At 37.7% G+C, this 25,519-nt stretch overlaps 1 protein-coding gene and 1 pseudogene across 1 annotated transcript; one reads left to right on the top strand and one right to left on the bottom strand.

The window, feature by feature from the left end:
- Positions 1-1,512: 1,512 nt before the first annotated feature.
- On the bottom strand, positions 1,513-4,076 carry LOC149016749 (L-type lectin-domain containing receptor kinase IV.1 pseudogene; annotated as a pseudogene).
- Positions 4,077-19,756: 15,680 nt separating this feature from the next.
- Positions 19,757-24,583, top strand: LOC149016748 (Pmr5/Cas1p GDSL/SGNH-like acyl-esterase family protein). Its single transcript, XM_089154825.1, has 2 exons — positions 19,757-20,640; positions 21,673-24,583. The coding sequence occupies exon 2, from the start codon at positions 22,176-22,178 to the stop codon at positions 23,262-23,264; it is 1,089 nt and encodes a 362-aa protein (XP_089010951.1). The 5' UTR covers positions 19,757-20,640; positions 21,673-22,175; the 3' UTR covers positions 23,265-24,583.
- The last annotated feature ends 936 nt before the right edge of the window (positions 24,584-25,519 follow it).

The following is a 25,519-nucleotide window of genomic DNA, read 5'->3' as shown; positions in this document are numbered from 1 at the left end:
TCCTAATTATTGGACTTTTCTCTTTTCAAAGTCTTGTTTTTAGGAAACGTGCTCAACCGTTGGATCTGTCAATATCTGTGTGATCAACTCTTTTTAAAGGGCTAATGGATAGCTAACGCTCTTATGGTTGCAGAGGATGAAAATCTTATTGTATGATACCAAAATGCATTCATGTGGTAACCACAGAGCGAATTATTCCACAAGATAAATCGCTTGTCAGAAAATTGATAGAATATTGCATACAGTATCAATGAACGTCTATCAGATAGTTTTGTTCTTAATATTTTTTAAAGAGAAATTAAAAAAAAAAAAATAAAAAGAAGAAGAAGACTATTTAGACTTTTTTACCCTATGGAGACCTAATCATCCACCAGTTTCAAATGAAATGACCTCCCAAATTTGGTCTATTATTCTATGTTCTGTTAAATATAAGTAAAGGTTTTTTTTTTTTTTTTTTTTTTTATAAAAATATAGGTAAAGATGAGATTGAAGATGCTTGTAACTGAGAAAGGGCAAACGAGGGTTAGGATACAAAGAGGAAGAAGAAAGCTCATCTTTGAAAATAGAGGATTCAGAGAGGTTAATCAGAAATATCCATTTATAGGTGCCATAGTCTCTTAATTTCTCCCAAATCACAGGAGTCTACAGAAGAATTAAGATGTCGGATAACATCTGAAAAATCAAAGCATATATGCCTGGACATAATCACTTAAAAGGGAATTTCAATAGATCACAGAGTCAATGGTACAAGATTTTGCAGTCAAATTAAACATAGCAGTCAATGCAATAATATTCCTCCGAATTATTGGATTGATATTTTTCGATACACGTTGATGTAAAATACACGCATTTTCTCCTCTAAATATTACACTGTATCCTAATTTTTTATATATATTAATTAGGATTTTGTAAAATTCCCTCGGATGTTCTAAGATCACATTTTCTCCAATCACAAGGGCACCAACTATCCATTAGTCCTTTAAAGAGAATCTGCTCGCATGTAAATTGACGGATCTCCGACATGTTTCTTAAAAATAAGGCAATAATATTCCTCCAAATTATTGAAATTTTTTCTTAATCACTTTCTTGTTTTCAGGAAATATGTTCAATTGTTGGATCCGTCAATATTCTCATGATGGACTCTCTTTATAAAATAAGGGATGGCTAATGCCCTTGTGATTGGAGAGGATGAAAATCCTAATGTAAAATACAGAAATACTGTCATACAGAGCGAACTATTCTTTCACATTTTCATACCCAAATACATAACCTTTTTTTTTGGGCAAAAGAGTAGAATTATTACCAGAGAGAATCAGAAAATTGATAGTTTTGTTCTTAATATTTTTTGAAGAGGAAAAAAAAAAAACAGAGACTTTTATACTTTCTTACCCCTATGGAGACCTAGTAGTCCACCAGTTTCAAATGAAATGACCTCCCATTATTCTATGTTCTGTTAAAAATAGGTAAAGATTTTTTTTTTTGTAATAAAAAAATACTGGGATGGGAAAGATGAGATTGAAGATGCTTGTAACTGAGAAAGGGCAAACGAAGGGTAAGTTACAGAGAGAAAGAAGAAAGCCCATCTTTGAAAACAGAGGATTCAGAGAGGTTAGTCAGAAATATCCATTTATAGATGCCAGAGTCTCTTAATTTCTCCCAAATCACAGGAGTTTACAGAGAATTATGATGTGTCGGATAACATCTGAAGAATTCCTGGACATAATAATCACTTAAACGGGAATTTCAATCCATCAAAGATTCAATGATACAAGATTTTACAGTCAAATTAAACAAGTAGTCAATGCAACAAAACTGTTTATACAATTGATCACCTTTAAAGAGACCCATTTTGCAACCGACGATAACCGCTCAGGTAACTCCAAACAGAGACATCAGAAAAACCTCTTGAAAGACCAAAGGAAGTATTATTCGTGGCTGTTCTTAGAGCAATCGGCGTTACCTCTGGTAGAGAAATCTCTCTCACCAAATACCGCATCACTTGTCGCATTAGAGGCCTTTCAGTTGGAATGCAATGAGAGCAGAGCAACCCAAGTTTTAACACTAACTCCATTTCCTCCTGATCATAATTCATCCCCAATTTGGGATCCACAACTTCAAGAATGTTGCCGCTGCTCCAACATGAGATCACCCAATCCACCAGCACTGTGCACTCTTCAGATGCTTCAGACTCTATTGGCTTCCTACCACAAGCAACTTCAAGCAAAAAGACCCCAAATGCAAATACATCCACACCTGGATTTGTTTTACCAGTTCTACATAGTTCTGGTGCTAGATAACCAAGTGTTCCTACAACATGAGTTGTTTGAGGGTCACTTCCATGATCATATAATCGCGCAAGCCCAAAATCTCCTAATTTTCCATTTAAATTCTCGTCAAGTAAGACATTACTAGACTTTACATCTCTGTGAACCACAACTTGTTCCCATTCTTCGTGCAAATATACTAATGCAGCTGCCACATTCTTGATGACTAGAAATCTTTGACACCAACTCAGAGTCTTGGTTGTTGTTTGATCAAAAATGAATTTGTCAAGACTCCCATTGGGCATGAAATCATAGACAAGAAGAAGCTCTTCCTTACGGCGGCAATAGCCCAAGAGAGTTACAATGCTCCGGTGCCTCAATTTACCGATGCTGACGATCTCCGCAATGAATTCCCTTTCCCCCTGTCTTGAATTGTGGGAGACACGCTTCACTGCAACCTCTGTTTTGGTTGTGGGCATTATTCCTCTGTACACACTACCAAATCCACCTGTTCCAAGAAGTTCCTTGTCTTTGAATCCCTTGGTGGCGATGTATAAATCTTTATATTTGAACCTGTGAGGTTCATATTCAAGTTCCCAATCTTCAAGCACTTCGGCATACTTGTTCCTTCTTTTCACTATAAACAGGAGGAGGAAGAAGGAGGAGGTTAACACTAAAATACCCCCAACCACAGAAAAAGAAACTGTGTATAGCTTATCTCTGGTTTCATGACTAGGAAGCTTAGGAAGTTGGGAGAGATCGAGTTCTCTTGCTTCCCCATTCAAGCTAAAACTCCATCCCAGAACATAATGGCTTACTGGCAACGCGTATGTAGCTGATGAAAAACCCACATACATGAGATCCTCGATGGTTTGAGAAAGATCAACTTCTGAGGACAGGAGTGGGGTCTTTGGTTTTGGAACATTAATGGGTGCTAAAGTGACATTGAGTTGCTTCTCTGCACCATTATATTCAACCCAGAGTTGCATAGGTTTTCCACTGGTTAGGGTTAGGTTCACATACCCATTCTGTTCCTCGCTGAAGTAAGAAGCTGGAGCAGCTTTAAGAGATATCAAGCCATTGATATCGATGCCAACATGGTTCCCATCAATGTCTTTGAACTCGTCGTTTTTGAGGCAATCCAGCTCAATTGCGATGAGATGGTCGGATGGGTCGCCGATTGCCTCGGCGGTGGAGTTGAAGAGGCCAACATAATTGCCTGGCAAAGCACCTGGGAACTCCTTTGTGGCTGAAATCACGAACGCCATAGCAGGGCCACCAAATCTCGTTTTTTTCCATAAGGCAAAAACAAAAACAGTGGAGAAGGATAGAGCATCACCAGTTGATGAATTTCTGAAATGTAATGGTTGGGGGTAGAAAGCATGACCCACCTCTTGATTGGTGGTGTTTACAACCATCAAGAGGCCATTATCTGTGATCTGTGCTAACCCATCCAAGCTCATATTAACACCTTGAAATCCATTGTAGGTGAAATCAACACCTTCTGCTTGTAAAGCTGCAGCAGATATCCCGATGAGAAGAAATCCGGCCACCAACCAGTAGAACATCGTCTGTCACTTCTTCTTCATGAATCTCCTCCTAATCAAGGGGAGAGAGAGAGAGGGAGAGAGATTCAAGTTCAACAGTCATTCATCCCTCGTTTTTCTTGCTCAACAGGGAAAGGACCCAATTTTCCATCTTTCTTCCTGGAAAGGATTAATTAAATGTGCTCTTCTGAATCCATTTGTGCTCCCGAGGGACCAAAGGTTGAATATTATGGTCAATGAAGGCAAGCAGTAAAAAAGAAAGGCAATCTGAGAATGATTTGTCACCTTGTAAGCTTGTACACAGCAGTCATGACCAAATGAATCATGCGTGGGTGGTCCCAGTTGCCATTTTTTATATGGGTCATCACCGCACCTACTCCACACATCTAAAGCCATCTGGTCCGGTTAAGCTTTCACATGGAAAATTCTGAAAAGGAAAGATGGGCCAAACACAACCACATGTGGGAGGGAATCATTTGTCCTGTATATTCTCCATTAATATCTTTCTTTTTCTTATGAACATTTAAAAAAATGTTTTTTTGTGCATAAATTGCACTCTTTGATAATCATTATCTTTTCCTCCTCGCAATTATCCACGTAACTCACAGCTTCCTGAATTTTCCCAGTGGTTGCATATGGTTACATAAATGGAATCTGGATCCACCAGAGAAATCCGATGGTTAGATTCATGGAACTTATTCAGTTGGGCAAGTTACGTGTACACCTCCTGAATTTTGAATTAATTATATTTATTATTCTTAAAAAAATTAAAAATTTTTTTTTAAATGCTCCATGCTGTTAAGTGTTGGAGTTAAACGATGATATCATTAGTCATTAGGTAACAAATATATTGAATACCATTTTACCCATCACTTGATAGTAGAGGGACATTTGTAATTAAATTACAAATATATTGTTAAGAGGGGTAGGTGTAATTTATTCAAAATTCAGGGTCTATATGTAATTTTTCCTTTAAAAAAAGAAGGGTAAAATGGGCATTCAATATATTTGTTAACCAATGAGTTCATCATTTAATCTCAATACTTAATGGCAAAAGACATTTGTAATTGATTTTTTTTCTAGAGGTAATAGATATAATTCGAAATTCAAGGGGTCTTAATGTAACTTGCCTCATTTAAGGGATTTTAGATGGATCCAGATCCTCTACCCCCATGTCTCCAAAATTCTCTCTTAAAGTCCACCCGATAAAAATAGCCCTAAGTCACTTATGTCAGGTAAGCTGTGAAAAAAAAATTTTGTTGGGGGCTTAACAGTAGTGGGGGTAAAGGTAGATCATGTAAATGGATAGTCGAAATCCGCCTCCAAATTTGCATTTGTTTTCGTTTAAGGGTATCCGTATGATTCGTGCCAATTCTCAGAGATAGGAGCACTTTGGTCTATGAACTCTTTAGAATTCCAGAGGCTATTCAAATGTGATAACAATGATAGACAAACAAATATTAACGGAACTAGATCTTTTACCATAAAGGAATGAAGATGTTTCTTTCTGTACATTTCTATTCAAAAGAATGAAAAATGATTTGAGATCCCAAAAGAATAGAAACCCAGATTCCTCAATGGAAGTTTGACAACACAAATATGAAGAAAGTGCTCAGGGTTCATCAAGTTGTTAACGACCCAAAAGAAGGGTATTTCCCATTTAGTGTTTAATCCCTTGGACACGGATCAGCTTAATGTCGGCCTTGTTAGCTGAAGAGGGCAGCTGGTTCTTTTTATCAGATGTTTCTTCCCCCTAGATCTCCATTCTTTTCCCCCGCGTCCACTGTCTTCATTGCAATGAGACAAAGTCGGTTCCAGCATTGCTTTGTCCATCCTCAGGATCTATAACAGCAATTTGCTCATCAGTGAAGAACTCAGGCAGCAGAGATTTGATTGCATCATGTGAAGTGAAGACTTTGCCTGCAACAAAATGAGTGAAGGTATGTTGTAGTAGGTAATAAAGTAAAGAAATGTATTGAGACAGTCCTAAGGTCACGAATTTCTTATTCTGCCCAACTGTTCGGTGAATCAATGATAAAGTAGATAATCTGACCTCAAACTCACCTTAGTTATGGACACTGTTCAAAGTAAATAGTGACCAGTCATGCAAAATCAATGCAAATGTTCAGGTGTTCTGGAGAAAACCACCAGAATAATGGATAAGTAACAGGTCAATCATGTCAAATCTCCACTTGACACTTCCCTCTCCCTCCCACCTACTTGGTGGATTTTCACAAAAGGGCGCATACGTGAGGTATAAGAGAAAAGTAGAGAGAAGAGAAGTGAGAGAAAGATAAAGAGAAGTACTGAAGAAAAATTAAGGAGAAAGAGAAGAAATTGAAAGAGACAAGGGGAGAAGCAATTAATGAGAGAAGAGAGAGGAAAACTGGAGGAGAGAAGAGAGAAAATGGAGACAACGTGCACAGGTAGCGCTTAGGTCTGGTTTAATAATGAAAAATGAAAAAAAAATTGGAATGCATGATTTTATATGACTTTGATGTGATAATTGATGTATGATGAATTGCCTAACTTACTTATATGGTTGTCTATATTGTTTATTAGGCTGCAAAACTCACTATTGTAAATGTTGACAGGTCCTCAAATACATGACAAAGGCAATGGTGTTGCCATTTGACAATGCCTGTAAAGTAAAAGATGAAAACTTTTTCTTTTTGTTGCAACTGATGTTTGATTAACTGAACTATGGATGTATATATTTCCTTTGAGACTATATACTTAACTAGATACTGTTGAAAACTCAAATGTAAACATAACAGGACTTTGAATTGTATACATATGTTTATGAGTCAAACTGTCAAACCAGGCTGTCTGTTTTCGTCCTTGAGAATGTTTAGTTTAACATTTTTGTTTTAATGATTATAAACATATTGACAAAGAGAGGAACTGTCATACGCCCTAGTTGAATGTCTGTAATGTGGGCCCACCAAGCCTGTGAAAACTAAGTTCGTGACAAAGGGTAACACAGTATAGAAAGAATATGATCACTTTAGCAATCACATACACTGTTAAATTTTTTTAAGGACATAAAAGTTTTATGTAAACTACCTTCTTCCTTGTGAATCAAAACGGGTCGGTTTATGTATAGAATGTTGTCCCAACTTTCAACAGGAGAAGAATCTTGTAAATCATAAAGATCCTCCGTGATATTCCGCACATATAACCGGACAGGAACCCTACCTGACAGCTCTCAACATGATAAGAGACCACAATAAACATGGCAAGCATAAAGGGTTTACACAGATTCACCTGTGTTCTGCGAATAGCAAACAAAATGGAGTACCTATTACAGAAATTATTTTGAAAAGCTTAAAAACCATGGAAACAAATGCCCCAGATATTGCTAGCAGAAGATACTAATAAAAAGTCTCACACATGCCTGAACAGTTGACCTAAGATTGCTCACACTAATGAGTAGGAAAAATTCAAGGAGAATCCTAGCTTTACTGTTAATGTTTAAGCATATCAATTTAAGACCCCATTAAGCAACATTCTTTTGAAGCAATTCTGATGATGGGAATGTTAGTATAAATTTACCATTCTTCAACAGCCGATATTTTATTTTGGAAAATGTTATTTGATTAACGATTTCATTAAAAAACTAGCCTATATTTTATTTATTTTGTCTAAGGAAGGGGTCAACTATCTATGGGAGTTACAAAATTGTAATTGGCCATACTAGGACCCTTCAGGAATTCAAATAAAGATGTAAGTCTAAAAATCCACAGAGTTAATCTTCTTAGGGGCCTTCAGGAATCTGAAAAATAAAGATATTTTTGGTCATAATTTACTTTCAAAATCTAACAGCAGGAACCACTGCAATTAAACAATTTTTGGTTGTGAATGGTATACGAGTTCTACCAACAACAACAACAAGAAGCTGTTGAACCCAGAAGGAATTTCACGACAAGCATACTTAAGTTGCTTGGCTGCTGCTTTCCTTCTCTTGAGAGAGAGTTTTACAGAGTTTAGAGTCCAGGCACCTGAGCTGCTGGTGTTTGAGATCTAGGTAGCTCATTGTGCTTGGAGTTTGAAGTCCAAGTATTGGTTTCCCTAGTGGTTAAACTCCAGGAAGATTTTAGGTGGTTAGGTTCATTAGGAGAAACCCCATTCAAAGGGATCCAATTACAGGTTGCAGATATAGCCAAATGAATTTCGTATGATAATTGATTCTAGAATCCAGTTTTTTGCAAAAAACTCAGAGCTATGACTCCTTTTCTGTCTGAGATGATGTGATGTTCGAAAAGAGTAACTACCAGGCTCTTCAAGGACAACACATGGATCTCATCTGGATAGCATGCATTACCTCCTTGATTAGGATTGATGAAAATTAAACAGGAAATGATTTAGTGAACTTTGTATGGGATGGAAAACCAGCAAGAGTTAGATTCTCTATATCTGCATAAATTTATGTTTTAGATTAGCAGAAAGTACAGTTTTTGTTACAAATCTCAACACATTTCTGCTGTATGCAACTTAATGAGAATAGTGTGTTATGTTGCAACTAGAAACATGAGACCTTTTGCAATGTTTTGGTATTGACTGCAACTCAATGGCTCGTAAAATTGAATTGGACCTAGATCTGCCAAATTGGTGCATTTTTGGGTTGGGAACACTTGGCCATCTCAGGCAAGTATCTTATGCAGTTCGGTCTGAAACTTTGTATACAGCCTATTTTGGGCCTTTTGGACAGAATGGCACTTTAAGATTCTCAGAAAACCAAGTCCAAGTATGAATTTGACTTTGGACCACAGGTTGTTTAAAGCGAAAACCTCTAAAAGTCAAGTAGGAGTTTTAGTTCGACTTGCCTTCTAAATTATAGTACTAGTGTGAAATTTTAAAAACATGATTATATTTTGTAAAAAATTAATAAAAATAAATTATATCTTTACTATCAATGTAGTAAGCATCCATCTGATTTTGGCCCGATCTTGACTCTAATTTTGGCTCTAGTCTTAATGTTAATTTGACCCTGATCATGTATTAGATTTTTACCTTAATCTTCACATTAACATTGATATAACTATAAGTCTCGACTTTGACCTTCAGTCATTTTGATCATATTAAACTATGAGTTCACTTTTTATATTATTTTTAAGATAATTTTTATTTTCCGAACTAAGTCATTTTTAGTTCCAAAAAATCATTGATTTTTTTTGGACTAAGTCGAGATTAATATAAGTATATAGAGAATTAATATCTAACAAATTTACACCCCAACTTCTCATCATGAATATTGAAATCTTTCTTTTGCCTCCAATGTGATATTTCAGGAAAAAAATTATTAAGACAAATATCTATGTTTGTAACTAAAATATAATTTTCTTTAACTACGAAAAAAATATCAATACTAAATTATTGTTGATTTACTTGTTAACAAAGTTTTGAATATGATTTTTTTTTTTTTTTTTTGAATAATGATATCAATGGGATGGGTTTTCAATTTCCATCACCAAAGTAATGAGAGAAGTTTTCAATTTCCATCATCAAAGCAATGAGAGACTTTCAGAGATCAATATAGAATTATGGAGTATGAATTTATTTATGTTTAAAACAACACTATCAACTTATTGACTATTTTATCATTTTGTATGAGCTTGAATCATCTTACATTTCTATGAATTTTATTTTTAATTTACTTATAATACTTTTATTTTTTATGAATTTACATTTGATATTTTAGGTCCAAGTATAGGACCAATTAAGGGTAGGGCCAAGATAGGGTCAATCAGGTCTAGGAACAAGGCTAATCAGGGTCAGGGCCAATCAAGGCTAGGGACAAGGCCAATCAGGGCTAATTAGGGTCAGGGCTAGGGCCAATCAAGGCCAACCATCCCGACCCGGCTTAATTAAGGCCAATTAGGGCGGGAATGGGCTTGGGTTGGCCCTGTAGGGCTTAGGGCCAGGGACAATAATCATTGGCCCTGAACTAGGGTCAGGGCGAGAATTGGCTCATATTAGAACATATAGGGCTGAGCTTGGGATTGCAAAAGCCCGGCCTAGCCCAGCCCAGTTGCAACCCTACTTTTTGGAATACTTATCAATGGTATGGATAGAAAGGAAAGTGGTGCATAATTGTAAAAAGGATTGCTGCGTGAATTCGTCCAAATACAGTCCAAGTGGGATATCTGCCCAAATTCATTTGGTCCATTCATAGGAGATGAAGATGTGCCAAATTGTTTCTGCATCATTTTCGCAGAGGACACATTTGGGTTGTGATGATGTCCATTGTGGAAGAACCGATTTGGTTGGAAGTCCTTCTTGTATCAGCCGCTAAAAGAAGCTTTTAAATTTAGGGTGTAGGGGCAACTTCCAAAAGAATTTCCACCAAGGGCACAGAGAGCCATTTCGGTCAAGGATTCTGTGTTTTGATAGCTCCTTTGTTGCCAGCTTGGCCGAAAAGCTTTCATTGCAAGAAAGAAATGAAAGCCATGAGTCATTTCTCAAAGGTGTAGAGTAAGGTAAGGTTGATTGTGGGTAAGAAGATACTCCTTTAGTTGATCCGAGTTTATGACTTGTGCAATCGTAGCATTTTTCGCCCAAACATCATAATTATGTGGTTCTTGGATTTGTGCGAAAATTTGTTGATTGCCATGAAGCTATATCCATGGGTCGAACCAAAAGGATGCTTGTCTTCCATTGCCGACTTTCCTTGCCACCATTTTCTTTAGGAAGGGTAAAATGTTGCAGATGTTGTTCCTAGTCCATGAGCCCCTTTTTGACTGTACTTTCAGATCGAAGAGGAAGGTATTTAGAAAGTATCTACCCTTGAGAGTTTGGGCCCACATTGCTTCTTGGTTGGTAAGCATTCTCCATCCTTGTTTCAGAAGAAGAACAATATTGACATCCTCCATTCTTTTGAATCCCAGGCCTCCATGTTCTTTAGGGAGACAATATTGGTTCTATGATATGAGTGTTAGCTGATTTTGTTTATCAAGATGCCCAAGCCATAATTTATGGCATAAGGAGTCAATTTTCCTTCAAAAAGTAATGGGGAATTTGAAAATTGCAGATGGTAGAGGTGTGAAATCCCCCAGATTTCTACCCCTTTAACCCGTGGTTTTAAGACCGAGAACCTGGGCCTTGATTCGGCGACAATTGTGGACCATTCAATTCGAGCCCGAAGGATTGGAAATTAAACAAATGTTAGTAGATGACCCTTATAATGACTCAAAAACTCTCCTAAAGTTTAAGTGAAGAGAGAAGATTAGTCTCGATAGTGTAAAAAGGGTAATTTTGGAATATCTGTAGATCAGTGATGGAGAATCCAATTGACGTAAATAAGATATCAAATCGAAGATCGTTGAAAGACCTTTCCAACGAGCCAAAGATCATCAAAATCGGAGTTCGTTTGGGGGTCCAACCATGGACGGAAAGTTGGGCCGGTGGGTGAACCAATCCCCCACCCTATTTTCTATTTAGGGGCAAAAACGGAATTTCGGATTCTTAAACCCTATTTTATGTTTTAACTCATCCGTAGCCGCATTTTATTTTACAAGAACGACTCTGAGGCTGCGGGAAGAGGAGAAACGAAAGAGGGGGCGATTTCCATTCTTTCGGAGGCATTCTGTGATTCGAATCTTCAAGAAAATTTCAAGAAAGGTTAGTTTTATTTAATCCTTCTCTTCCTCACAATTTTGTGAGTATTTTCTCTCCTTCCCTTTTGAGGAATCTTGAAAGGGAAGCATGTTTAGGTTGATAGCTTATTTCTCAATTTTCATTTTAATGTCGCTTTCTAATAAATGAGTTATTGGTGCAATCCCATGATAAGGGTGATTCATTTTGACTCTCTAGGTTACCCACGGGTGATTTATGAGAGCCAATTTGGGGCACTGTGATTTAGGTCAAATTAAATTAAATTGAGAACACCCTTGTGATCTCTTTATTTCCAATTAATTTTTCCCCACAATTACATTTCATTTCGACTTCAATTAAAGACAAAATTATAACTTTTAACCGATTTAGGTTAAAAGGGTGAGTTAAAACCTAGAGTTCTATTTGGGGTTGTTACGGGAATATTTTTACATATTTTACTAAACCCAAATTAACTCTTATTTTTATTTGATTAATCCTTTTGCATGATTAGGATAAATTACCCAAAGGTTATTTCCTTGTGGGAAGAGATATTGATCTGTGGAGAAATACCAAAGTAAAGGTGAGGAATAACCAACCCATTATATTGAATTGATTGTTGTTGTTTTATATCTTTTGATAAATATGAATTGTCATAATATATGTTTATCATTATTACTTATGATGTTGCTTCTTCTGTGAAATATATTAATGTTGTTATGATATGGAATGTGAATGTATGTGAAGGGAGAAGAGAAATATTATTATTTCTTCTACCTTGTATTATCTGTTTGGGTTGTGGGTTCGCCCATCGCCCTAGTTATATGATTGCTTAGTTGTGGTTGGAGAATGGGGAATGCCCTTTTGGCATTTCTGCCATAGGATACCGAGAGGAGGCGGTATGGGACGCATTCCTATGGTGCCCTTGGCGCTTTCCCTAACTCTGGTTGGCATATTTAGGGCATGTCTAGAAGTGTTGGGCTAGGTGACCTCTTGAGTACTACTACTCTTCCGGCAGGGGTATTGAAGCCGGTTAACCCGTGATGGTAGTGGCTGGGTCCGTGTCGAGCGGGCCCACTATCATCATTGAGAGGTAGGGTTGCATATAACGAGATAAGGGCTCATGGGCACTCAAGACCGGTGAAACGACCCGTGAGAGGACATGGAGATCATCCTGTCTATTATATGTGGATGATCACTGGTTAAGGGATGTAATCCGACGATGCCTCCCGTTGAGGATTACATTCATAGGTGGGAAGGTATTGAACCAACAGAGCACTAGGCGTGAGGGGAGATATCCGGACCATTGTAGTACGAGACTCGTATGACCTCGCACTGGCTTAGGTTTGTCCCCGACACGCGCCGATCTTATACCAATGGTGATGTGAGAGAGTGGTGACTTAATCCCCAACCATGGCTCGATGAGACTTTACCCAACAACCGCGGAGAACCCAACAGACGTGCTTAAGTGCCGTGAGGGAAGAGTGATGAGACTGCCCAAAGAAGACTGGTGTTTGACTTAATGCGTGTCTACCATAGAGACTTCATGATAGAGTTAGGAGCAAAATTATTCACATATCATATCATTGTCATTAATTACATTATTGATATTCATGTTATATGTGTGGTGTGAAATCTTGAAAATGAATGTGTGATATGATGTTGAGTTGACCTCACTGAGTTCTGTTGAACTCATTCTTTTTATATGTCTTTTTCTATTAGATTATACTGCAGGTTATGAGGACTTCTTCCAAATGGAGGATTCGTTGCTAGTATATCTTCTTGAAGGAGTGACCGAAGAAGAAGTTGACGCACATGGAGCTCATGCCAGTATCAAGACTATTCTTTTGGGTGGGATTCCATTAGAGAACTAGTATACTTTAGTTTTCCGCTGCGTTGAAAATTACTCTCTTTTCTTTTAAAAACTCTGATGTTATATTTTTATTTTGAAGTAATGGATGATTGTAACCATTATTTCGGTTTTGATAACTTAGTATGATAAACTTGATTTATTCTTGTCCATTTAATTATACTATATCATGTTTTGTATGGATTTGTCACTGAACCTAGATCTTGCGGTGTATCACCCCCACGGGCATTCGGGTATGACCGGATCCGGCTGGGTGGGGTGTGACAGAAGTGGTATCAGAGCCTAGGTTCATACAAGTCCTAACATTATATGATACAGTAGGGGCATCTTGAGTCATCGATCCAAAAATGACTCTATTAAATAGAAGTGAATAATAGGCTCAACATGAACTTAGAAAATTTATTGTAATGTTGCATAATGAATCAACTTGAATAAGATACAATAAGTATATGAAACACAAAGTCATGAATATCATTAATTAAACAAAAGCATAAAACACAATAAAGCATATGAAACAGTAAAGTGCATAATTTATAAAATATTTAGGTTCTAAAATATTACAACCCAATATCAAGTGAAAGAGCGTGGACAAACACGCATAATAAAATATGTTTGAAACATAATAAAGCCGAGTGAAGTAACTCTGGGCATCTGTGATAGTAGAAGGTGGAGTCAAGGTTGTTAACGCTTGGGTGGAGGTTGAGAAATTTTGGACGAAGGAAGTTCTCCAATTTTTCCCTCAATTTCCGTGTTAGTGAAATCCATTCTGAAGTGTCTGAAGATACGGGTCAAGCGACACCCGTACCCAAGGTTGGGTACCTTGAGATGATGCATGTTGAATGATATATGTGAGATCAATGAGGATACCTCACATATAAGCGAAGATGGTGTGTGGAGAAAGTTTGCATTTGATTTCGTGAAGGAGATGTAGTTAAATATCATGTTTGAGCGTCGCATGGGGTTAGATCTAACCTAGAAGTGTAGTAGAACCACCCCCAAGGCAAGAGTGAGGGTGAGAGAATGTGAAAAAGGTTAAAGAATGGAGAAAAAAAAAAAAAAAAAAAAAAAATGTGGGCGCACGCGCGCGCGCAGCAGCCACGTCCACTCCAGCGCCCCGCGCGCGCGCGCACAGAAAGGAAATACAAAAAAAAAAAAAAAAAAACTTTCTGTTGTGGCAGGTCTCTGATTTCCAGAGACCTACCGGGCGGGTGGCCGGGCGCTTGAAGCCACCGGCCCAATCCCCCATGGTTTTTCAAAAAAAAAAAAAACTTTTTTTTCCGGGACGCTGTTTTTAGAGACCTGTGTTTTAAAAGAAATATTAAATATAAAAAAAATAATAATAATAAAAAAATTTCTTCTCGGGACGCTGTTTTTTTAGAGACACCTGGGTTTTTAAAATAAAAAATAAAAATATTTTTTGGGCCCTTTATTTCAAAACCTCCCGGGTCCCACCAAAAAAAAAAAAAAAAAAAATGAAAGTTTTTCTTCTTCTTTTGGGTATGTGATTTCAAAAACCACATTTGATTCCTTTAAAAATAAAAAATAAAATAAAATAAAAAGAACATTTTCTTTCTCGGGCCCTTGATTTCAAAGACTGGGTGTTTATTTATTATTTAAAAAAAAAATTGGGTCCTAATTTCAGAAACCCCTAGTACTCTTGAAAAAAAAATTTTTTTGAAATTATTATTATTATTATTATTATTTTCTTTCTTTTGGCCCTCTTATTCCAAAGACCCCATGGGATTTATTAAAAAGAAAATTTTGGAATCCTTCAAGCACTTCTATTGATTTCCAATAATAATAATAATAATATAAAATTAATTAATTTTTGGGGGGACCTTTTAAGCGCTTCAATTGATATTTATTCTTGTCTTAAGCTCAAATGGTTGGTTGGTTTGCTAGTGGTTATTACAAGAGATGGATGTATGGGACAAGTGTTTGTGAAGTTGGGATTTTGGTAAAGTGAATAGTGAAATTGGTGCAAAGTGTGGGAAATCTTTTTGTTGAAGCTTGGCTTGTGCGGAAATTGGTTGGAGTATGTTTCTAAACACCCCTAGGCATGTTTCTAACCAATATCGCAAGCATTTCCCGCTTAAGAAAATCATGTTGTTAATAATGAAATTGAAAAGAAAGATAGGTAAGAATGAATGTTTTCTTGTGTTGTTGATCTTGATAATCTGTATGAAGTGTCTATGAGTGTTGTTTTGAGTTCCTCTTAGCTGTTTAAGAAGTCAGCCTAGAGTCCAGCGCTCTTTACCCATTAGACCTATTCTTCATTGTACTTTCCATCCCCTTTGTAAAAATTCGGTGGAACAATCACACCCCTGAAGAAGTTCCTCATCTTATTGGGAGTTCAAGTATGCTTTCAATTTCGAGGACGAAATTATTTTAAGGGGGGGAGATTGTAAAATCCCACCTAACCCTAACCTTGCTGCTGTGCCGAATGCATACCTACCATATACATTGTTCGATTTATTCTCTATCATATGAGTTGCATAATTTCGTTTAGTAGAAGTTTACCCCAAACTTGACATATTCTCTCTTCGAGTTCTTCTTGTGCCTTCCATTCCTTTTGATAGGAGGGTGATCTTAAGTCATTCCCATGATTGATCCTTGTATCCCTGCTGTTCTAAAGTGGATCTCCATACACTCTATAACCTTGTGAATTCTCCACACGATGATTTTGAAAAGAAATCAAGTGTGATCTTCATGATTTGTTATTCCTTCTAATTGTTTCAAGACTTCAAGCTTTTCATCTCCTATTCTTCAATCAAAGAATTTTAATCTTTCTTGTGTTGTATTGATCTACTCTTGCTATGATTTATTCTTTGAGATTGAGATTATGAAGTAGATGTTGCATCCTTGCAACATATTGATCCTTGCAACCATCCCTTCTACAATCTCCTTTCATTCTTAAAGTTTTGTGATCTTCATATTAATCTTAGCCATGATCCTTGTGAAATCTTCATGAAGCCATGATCATACTTTCGATTTGATTTCAAAGCATGTCAGATTTACTCCTTGTTTTATTACAAAAGACTTATTTTTATTTGTTTCCCGTAGATTTTGGGAGAAGAAAGTCAAGATAAAAGCAATGTATCTTCATCTCTTTGGAAGCCTAGTACTCTCCCAATTTCGAGGACGAAATTTCTTTTAAGGGGGGAGGAATGTGAAATCCCCCAGATTTCTACCCCTTTAACCCATGGTTTTAAGACCGAGAACCTGGGCCTTGATTCGGCGACAATTGTGGACCATTCAATTCGAGCCCGAAGGATTGAAAATTAAACAAATGTTAGTAGATGACCCTTATAATGACTCAAAAACTCTCCTAAAGTTTAAGTGAAGAGAGAAGATTAGTCTCGATAGTGTAAAAAGGGTAATTTTGGAATATCTGTAGATCAGTGATGGAGAATCCAATTGACGTAAATAAGGTATCAAATCGAAGATCGTTGAAAGACCTTTCCAACGAGCCAAAGATCATCAAAATCGGAGTTCGTTTGGGGGTCCAACCATGGACGGAAAGTTGGGCCGGTTGGGTGAACCAATCCCCCACCCTATTTTCTATTTAGGGGCAAAAACGGAATTTCGGATTCTTAAACCCTATTTTATGTTTTAACTCATCCGTAGCCGCATTTTATTTTACAAGAACGACTTTGAGGCTGCGGGAAGAGGAGAAACGAAAGAGGGGGCGATTTCCATTCTTCCGGAGGCATTCTGTGATTCGAATCTTCAAGAAAATTTCAAGAAAGGTTAGTTTTATTTAATCCTTCTCTTCCTCACAATTTTGTGAGTATTTTCTCTCCTTCCCTTTTGAGGAATCTTGAAAGGGAAGCATGTTTAGGTTGATAGCTTATTTCTCAATTTTCATTTTAATGTCGCTTTCTAATAAATGAGTTATTGGTGCAATCCCATGATAAGGGTGATTCATTTTGACTCTCTAGGTTACCCACGGGTGATTTATGAGAGCCAATTTGGGGCACTTTGATTTAGGTCAAATTAAATTAAATTGAGAACACCCTTGTGATCTCTTTATTTCCAATTAATTTTTCCCCACAATTTCATTTCATTTCGACTTCAATTAAAGACAAAATTATAACTTTTAGCCGATTTAGGTTAAAAGGGTGAGTTAAAACCTAGAGTTCTATTTGGGGTTGTTACGGGAATATTTTTACATATTTTACTAAACCCAAATTAACTCTTATTTTTATTTGGTTAATCCTTTTGCATGATTAGGATAAATTACCCAAAGGTTATTTCCTTGTGGGAAGAGATATTGATCTGTGGAGAAATATCAAAGTAAAAGGTGAGGAATAACCAACCCATTATATTGAATTGATTGTTGTTGTTTTATATCTTTTGATAAATATGAATTGTCATAATATATGTTTATCATTATTACTTATGATGTTGCTTCTTGCTTGTGAAATATATTAATGTTGTTATGATATGGAATGTGAATGTATGTGAAGGGAGAAGAGAAATATTATTATTTCTTCTACCTTGTATTATCTGTTTGGGTTGTGGGTTCGCCCATCGCCCTAGTTATATGATTGCTTAGTTGTGGTTGGAGAATGGGGAATGCCCTTTTGGCATTTCTGCCATAGGATACCAGAGGAGGCGGTATGGGACGCATTCCTATGGTGCCCTTGGCGCTTTCCCTAACTACTGGTTGGCATATTTAGGGCATGTCTAGAAGTGTTGGGCTAGGTGACCTCTTGAGTACTACTACTCTTCCGGCGGGGGTATTGAAGCCGGTTAACCCGTGATGGTAGTGGCTGGGTCCCGTGTCGAGCGGGCCCACTATCATCATTGAGAGGTAGGGTTGCATATAACAGATAAGGGCTCATGGGCACTCAAGACCGGTGAAACGACCCGTGAGAGGACATGGAGATCATCCTGTCTATTATATGTGGATGATCACTGGGTTAAGGGATGTAATCCGGCGGATGCCTCCCGTTGAGGATTACATTCATAGGTGGGAAGGTATTGAACCAACGAGCACTAGGCGTGAGGGGAGATATCCGGACCATTGTAGTACGAGGCCGTATGACCACCGCACCGGGCTTAGGTTTGTCCCCGACACGCGCCGGATCTTATACCAATGGTGATGTGAGAGAGTGGTGACTTAATCCCCAACCATGGCTCGATGAGACTTTACCCAACAACCGCGGAGAACCCAACGACGTGCTTAAGTGCCGTGAGGGAAGAGTGATGAGGCTGCCCAAAGAAGACTGGTGTTTGACTTAATGCGTGTCTACCATAGAGACTTCATGATAGAGTTAGGAGCATAATTATTCACATATCATATCATTGTCATTAATTACATTATTGATATTCATGTTATATGTGTGGTGTGAAATCTTGAAAATGAATGTGTGATATGATGTTGAGTTGACCTCACCGAGTTCCGTTGAACTCATTCCTTTTATATGTCTTTTTCTATTAGATTATCTGCAGGTTATGAGGACTTCTTCCAAATGGAGGATTCGTTGCTAGTATATCTTCTTGAAGGAGTGACCGAAGAAGAAGTTGACGCACATGGAGCTCATGCCAGTATCAAGACTATTCTTTTGGGTGGGATTCCATTAGAGAACTAGTATACTTTAGTTTTCCGCTGCGTTGAAAATTACTCTCTTTTCTTTTAAAAACTCTGATGTTATATTTTTATTTTGAAGTAATGGATGATTGTAACCATTATTTCGGTTTTGATAACTTAGTATGATAAACTTGATTTATTCTTGTCCATTTAATTATACTATATCATGTTTTGTATGGATTTGTCACTGAACCTAGATCTTGCGGTGTATCACCCCCACGGGCATTCGGGTATGACGCGGGGGGGGGGGGGGGGGGGGGGGGGGGGGGGGGGGGGGGGGAAATGGTTGTGTTTTTACTCTCTTGATGGCATAGGACAGATTCGTCGCTATTCAAGAAGCCATTTTTTCCTGCACTTTTTGGAGGGTGAATTGTAAAGATTTAGGTTTTGCTCTTTCAAGAAAGAGATTTGTTCCTAAGTAAGTCGCTTATGCAAGTTCTAGAAGGAGATGTTCTTTGAATCGTATAAAAGGAAGGAATGAAAAGGAAATGGTAGCCAGAGAAAAGTTTTCTCTCGAACCTGTCTCAATTTCTAATTCTCTCTTTTCTCTCCTCTCTGGAATTCACAATCTACATCGTGTAACATTTACACACAAATCTGGGCCCAAAATATTTAGTAGCGTTTCACGGCCCGCAAGTATGAGATCCGAATGGGCCAATGTGTGTCTCCTGGACTTCTGGGCCCAAATGAGGACGAAGTAACTGACCTGGTTGGGTTGCTGATTCAGCGAGTTCCAGCACTGATTTTTATCACCTCCAGTACTGACACCTTCATGTTTCATCAGTTAACCGTTAGATGACAAACACCTGTCTTATTCTAATCCTATGATTGAAAATTTACCATCTTTTAACCATTTCATTCCTGAAGTATTCTCTCTCCACTTCGGGCTCTCTCTGCCTTTTCCCTCTTCTACTCCGGCAACCCTGATTCTTCAACTTTCCGATCGTCATTTCTCTTCTCCGAAAAGCCAAAGAGGAATTCGGGTATCAAGCACATGGTGGACTTGTTTTGCCTTGCGAAGTTGAGTTATTTAAACAACTTCTCAAGGTTCTCGAGAAGGATGAACAAAGGTTTAGGAGTTTGGAATTGGATGAGTTCTTGAATTTGTTTTCTGAAGTCGGTCTTGAATCGTGCAAGGAAGGAAACAGCCATGTGGATTCTCTCCCCTGTTGCAGAAAGCTAGGGTATGATGATGAAGATCTTGTTCTACTCCTGCTGTGGGTTCTTATACGATTTCTGAGTAAAAGAAAAACAGGGATTTTAGAGGATATGAAAGATTGCTAAGAGGGTTTTGTTTATTTTTCTTTTTTAATCCTTTTTCTCCTTCTCCTTTTTAATTCGTCCATGAGCCCCAAAACTTGAAGAGTGGGTCTCAATGAGATGTTTAGTTAAACTTTCTAGGGTTTTACAGGTTACTATTTATTACTTGCTTGAATCATCGTCGTTCAGGGTTCATCAAAGGGCATCTCCCTGTGTTTATCATCTGTGATTTTTCTTCTTTCGATTTTTTCTTTGAAATGCTGCTGGTGTAAGAAAAAGGCAGTGGTGGTGGTGGAGACATGGTGCTGCCGGAGCCGAAGATGGAGAAGGTGGACGAGTGGAGAGCCGGGTGAGAGAGGCAATCGCCGACAGATCAGTTTTTTTTTTTTCCTTGTCTTTTCTGAAGAAACTTCGTTCATTGGATTGGAATAAGCCACGTGGTGAAAATCTAATGATCAATGGAAACTTGACGTTGTGAGAACTGGAGCCGATAATAATCTCATGTACTTGGAGGCAGGGAACGACATTTCGGATATTTCGCCCGGTTCGCTACCCAGCGAACGGGGCGAACTGGCGAAATATCGCCGATATCTCGGCGATATTTCGCCCCCTATAGAAATTTCGCCCTAATTTTTTTTGAGTATTTTTAGGCAATAATTTTGGTAAATTTGATGCCTATCCTAATCTGATGCAAATATGTGGTAAATTTGAATTATTTCCTAAAAATTATTCCATTTAAATTCTCTTACCTAGTCACATTTAATATGTTACCTTATAAAGCCTACATCATTAGGACATAATTGGAACGATTATCAAATCACTCTGAAGATTATTTTATAAGATTCATTACTAATTTAAATTGTTTCCATAAATTATTTCATGTATACACTCTTCCCTAATCACATTTGGCATGTTGACTTTGATAATTTAAATTATTTCTTAATATATATTTCCATTTAAATCTCCTGCCTAGCCACATTTAATGTGTTACCTTCTAAGGCCTAAATCATTCGGACATAGTTGAAAAGATTAACCGACGATTCTATTACAAAATATCTTCATAATTAAATTGTTTCCATAAATTATTTCATGTATATATTCTTCCCTAACCACATTTGGCATGTTGACTTTTGAGGACTAGATCACTAGAATATAGTTGGTAAGATTGCTCATTAATCTTGATGATTTTACTATAAAAAGTTTTTCTATTTATAAGTTATTCTCTGTAGATTTTCTTCCGAATTACATTTAACACATTAACTTTTGAGTCTTGAATCATTGTGATAAAATTGGTAAGATTGTGATACAATTGCGAGAAATCGCCTAAAAAGTGCAAGAAATAGTATAAAAAGCATACACAAAAAAAATTTAAAAAATATTTTTTTCCGAAATATCGCGAAATATCGCGATATCTCGCGATATTTCGCGATATATCGCCAGATATCGCCGATTTCTCGGCGATATCTGGTAAATGTCGGTTTCGCCCCTGGTTTCGTTTCGCCGGGGGCAAACGAATCCCAGTTCGACTTCTTTCCATGCTTGGAGGAGCTAGTGACACTGTCCCGCTGATCAGATGAGTGGTTCACAGTTAGGGCAAGCCCTCTATTGTAGGCACCGTTGCTGTCCATTGCTGGAGAAGGTGAAGACATTCTCCAAGAGATCCTTGATGTGGTAGTTAACCAGCTTGATCGGTATATATATATGGGGGTTTTATGGTACACCTTTGAGAGTTCCAACTATAGCCTTGTTTGGAGAAACAAGAAACCTGGCGCACGTTAGCATGATCCGGGACTTGCTAAATCTGTTCATCTTCTCTCTAATTTCCAATCTGTCTTGTAGTTCAGTCTCATACATAAAAGTTTCAGCTGTCCTGTTGCTTTCAGTTTGATGCTACCTTGGTATGAAAGCGAGAAAGTAACTACTCACAACAACAATTGAGAACACCTAGAACCTTAGCCCTAAACTGGTTCTTCATTTTTCCTGTTTTCTGTATTCTTTCGTGTATCTTTTCTGATTTCCTATAGATGTGAGGCTGAGCTTCGAAGGCAATGATGGGGGCCGTTCAGTTTGGCCTCTTGGCAGCGTGCATAGTCCTTTTTGTACCCATGGGGATGGCGGGTTGGCATCTGAGTCGCAACAAGATGCTCTTCTTCAGCGGAGCCCTCTTTATTACACTTGCTGTAGGTGTCCATCTCACACCATACTTCCCTTCAATTTCTGATTTTCTTTTATCTGTATCGTCTGCTGTGAATGCGAATCGTGATTCTTGTATCTCTTTCCTACATGAGATTGTCTGGGATGTGAAACCAGTTAGGGTTAGTGAATCTTTGATGAATAACTATAGTTATCAGAAGTCATGGGCTTGGGCAAAAGCTGCGCATGTGGTTGATTGTGGATTCCAGAAATTGAGTCGTTCTGATGCTTCTGATCTGCTTAATGGATCTTGGATTGTTGTAGCTGGGGATTCACAAGCACGTCTGTTTGTTCTGTCGCTGCTGAATTTGATCATGAATCCCGAAGAGTTGGAATCAGTTAGGGGAGATCTTTTTAAGCGGCACAGTGATTACCATGCTGTGATTGATGAAATTGGGGTGAAATTGGACTTCGTATGGGCTCCTTATAACCGTAACTTGACTAACCTTTTGATGGATTTCAAGGGCAAACGGCAATATCCTGATGTTTTGGTTATGGGTTCTGGTCTTTGGCATATGCTGCACATCACTGATGCATCTGATTATGGTGCGTCTTTAGAATGGGTGAGGAAATCAGTGGGTTCACTAATGCCAATAGCTCGGGATTATGTGAATGATGGGTCTATCACAGGTTCCATTTCCATAAGATCATCTCACATGTTTTGGCTTGGATTGCCAACATTGGTGAATTCAATGTTGAATACAGAGGAGAAAAGGCTGAAGATGAATACGGCGATGCAGGATGCTTATGAGGCAGAGCTTTATGAAAGTAGGCTTTTGCGTCAGTCTGGGGGTCCATTGTTGCTACTTGATGTCCAATCTTTGAGTAGAAATTGTGGGCCTCGGTGTACAGTTGATGGGATGCATTATGATGAAGCAGTCTATGAAGCTGTAGTTCACATCATATTCAATGCATTGCTTATTGAATCTCATCAGCAGCTTTGAAGGGGGTGACTCATCAGCCAGCTATGAAGAGGATGGTTATTTGTTTGTTTCAACTATTCTTTTCATCTTCCTCGGCAATGAATAATTCCACTTAGAGGGTGACCATTCAGTTTTAAGGTCTTGATTGTTGTAAGAGGTGGACCTCGTAGTTTTTGTTTCCTCATCTATTCCCCAGCAGTTAGGTAGTTTAGCATTGATTTTTTCCCCCAATTGTTTTTCCTTCTTTCTTTGGCTGGATAATAGCAAAAGGAGAAGGGAAATGATTTTTCCCCCTTGTATTGATATGTGCTCATATTCATCTGTACTTTATGTTCAGAGGAGGGGGATGGGATATTTACACATTCAATTTTGAGGTGAATAGTTTGAAAAATTGTACCTATAGCATACATGTTTCTCAATTCAGAAGTTGTGGATATATTTTGCTTCTCTCCTGTTTGAATTTTTTTTTGAGTTGCAGTTCAAGGTTTTGTAGCAATACTATAGAGCAATATTGGTATCTGCAAGTTTTGCTGACTCCTTTTTTATATTTGTTTTTCTTTTTCATTATTGAAATCTAGTAGAGGGATTCTATGCTTCTTTTCAAAAGAAGTTACTTATGTTAAAAGAAAGAATAAGGAAAATAACCTCATAATTTTGTAGTTTGGGAACACCTATTCTCATCTTTTGTTGGTAATTTAGAATACTTGCTGGTCTTGTTAGACTTTGCCTGTAAGCTTCATGTTAAATTAACATTCTGTTCCATGTACGGATGTTCAAAATGCATGCACCTTGTTTCCAAGTTATATTCACAATGACCAAGTATGTCTCTGAACATTATATTCAGGCTTTTCAGTGGATGAAAGCCTTCATTTGCTAGTATTTATTTCATTTCTATAGAGGATTAGCGGGCGATAGTTGTTCTATATTAAAAGATCCTCAAGTTGGTAGCTTTATTTCATGTGTTTTTTCCAGCATGTTTTATAGCTATTCCAGATAGTTGTTCGATGTTAAAATATCCTCAAGTTGGTAGCTTTATTTCATGTGTTTTTTTTCCAGCATGTTTAATTCTATTACGTCTTGGATTACACATATTTACTATGGTGACACGTGTTTATTGATGGAAGATATTGGGAGTCACGGTTGAGTATTATTTTTAACCAACAATAATTAATGGAGTATAGTAGAAGTAGCTTTGCATTACGTGGATGTTTTTCTTCTTATGAATTCTCTCTTAGAAGTTGGAACTATCATAACCAAATGTGGTTGCTCATCTACATTAGTTGGAGGGTCTTACTGGACTTATCTGGCTTAAGGGGGTGGTGACTCTGAGGAGAAATATTTTTACCCAAAAAAAAAAAAAAAGACTTTTGAGAAGAAAACTTTAATGTTTTGTATCCCTTTTTTTTTTTTTTGGGGGGGGGGGGGGGGGATGAATGTCTTGTATCCTTGTTTCTCTTCCTACTACAAGGAGTGGTCACTTTAACAAAATAATATTTTGTGCAAGCTTGGCATTTCATTTGGGATTCAGTTTCAGGACAAGAAATGCATATAGAAGCGCTGTTTCAGTCGCAGTGGATCGAAATTTCAGCTGTTTTATGAGTTTTGAGTGGTTTAGCCAATCAGAGGGGAATAGACTCCAAAAAATTACAGATTTGGCCGAATCACCTACAATTCTTTGTGGAATAAAGTAATGATTTAGTCCAGGTGAGCAGGATTTTCTGTAAAATTCAAAGTATAGGGTGTACTTTGATGTGGTGGTGTTGACATGGATGAATGGAGCAACCTGTTGTGGAACCCTAATCTGAGATGAAACCTGTTCATCCCACTTTTGGTCCAGGAAGGGCTGGTGGAGGCTTATTTCTAATTGGGATAATATGCAATCATCTGTTTTAGTTGGGTATAATGTACTAGTTATTTTGCTTGACCTATTTTGAATAAAGTTGTTCCAATAGTTGCTACTCGCAGACTCTTTTTCATTAAATTTCTACATGTAACTTGCGATGGTCGACGAGAATACAGAAATGGAAGAAGTTAGTTGAGTTTTGTTTACAGCAGTTCAGGCCTTCGCTCTCCTCTATCACAATTTTTCCCACCAGGTACGAGCTTCTCTCTCCCTCTAATTCCTCCTTTTGTAGTTTATTTCATCCTAATTGTTTTCTCTTTTCTTTTTCTTTTTATTTTTTTCTCTCTCACTTGACGTACTAAGCTTGCCCTTTGCCACAACTTGTTTCTGTGTCAGTAGTTTCAGATTTGGTTAAGACAGCCCAAGAAGACCA

Source organism: Hakea prostrata, chromosome 5 (genome assembly GCF_041222555.1).
Source record: "Hakea prostrata isolate BN-2017 chromosome 5, UWA_Hpros_2, whole genome shotgun sequence".
NCBI lineage: Eukaryota > Viridiplantae > Streptophyta > Magnoliopsida > Proteales > Proteaceae > Hakea > Hakea prostrata.
This window is presented reverse-complemented; position numbering and strand designations above follow the sequence as displayed.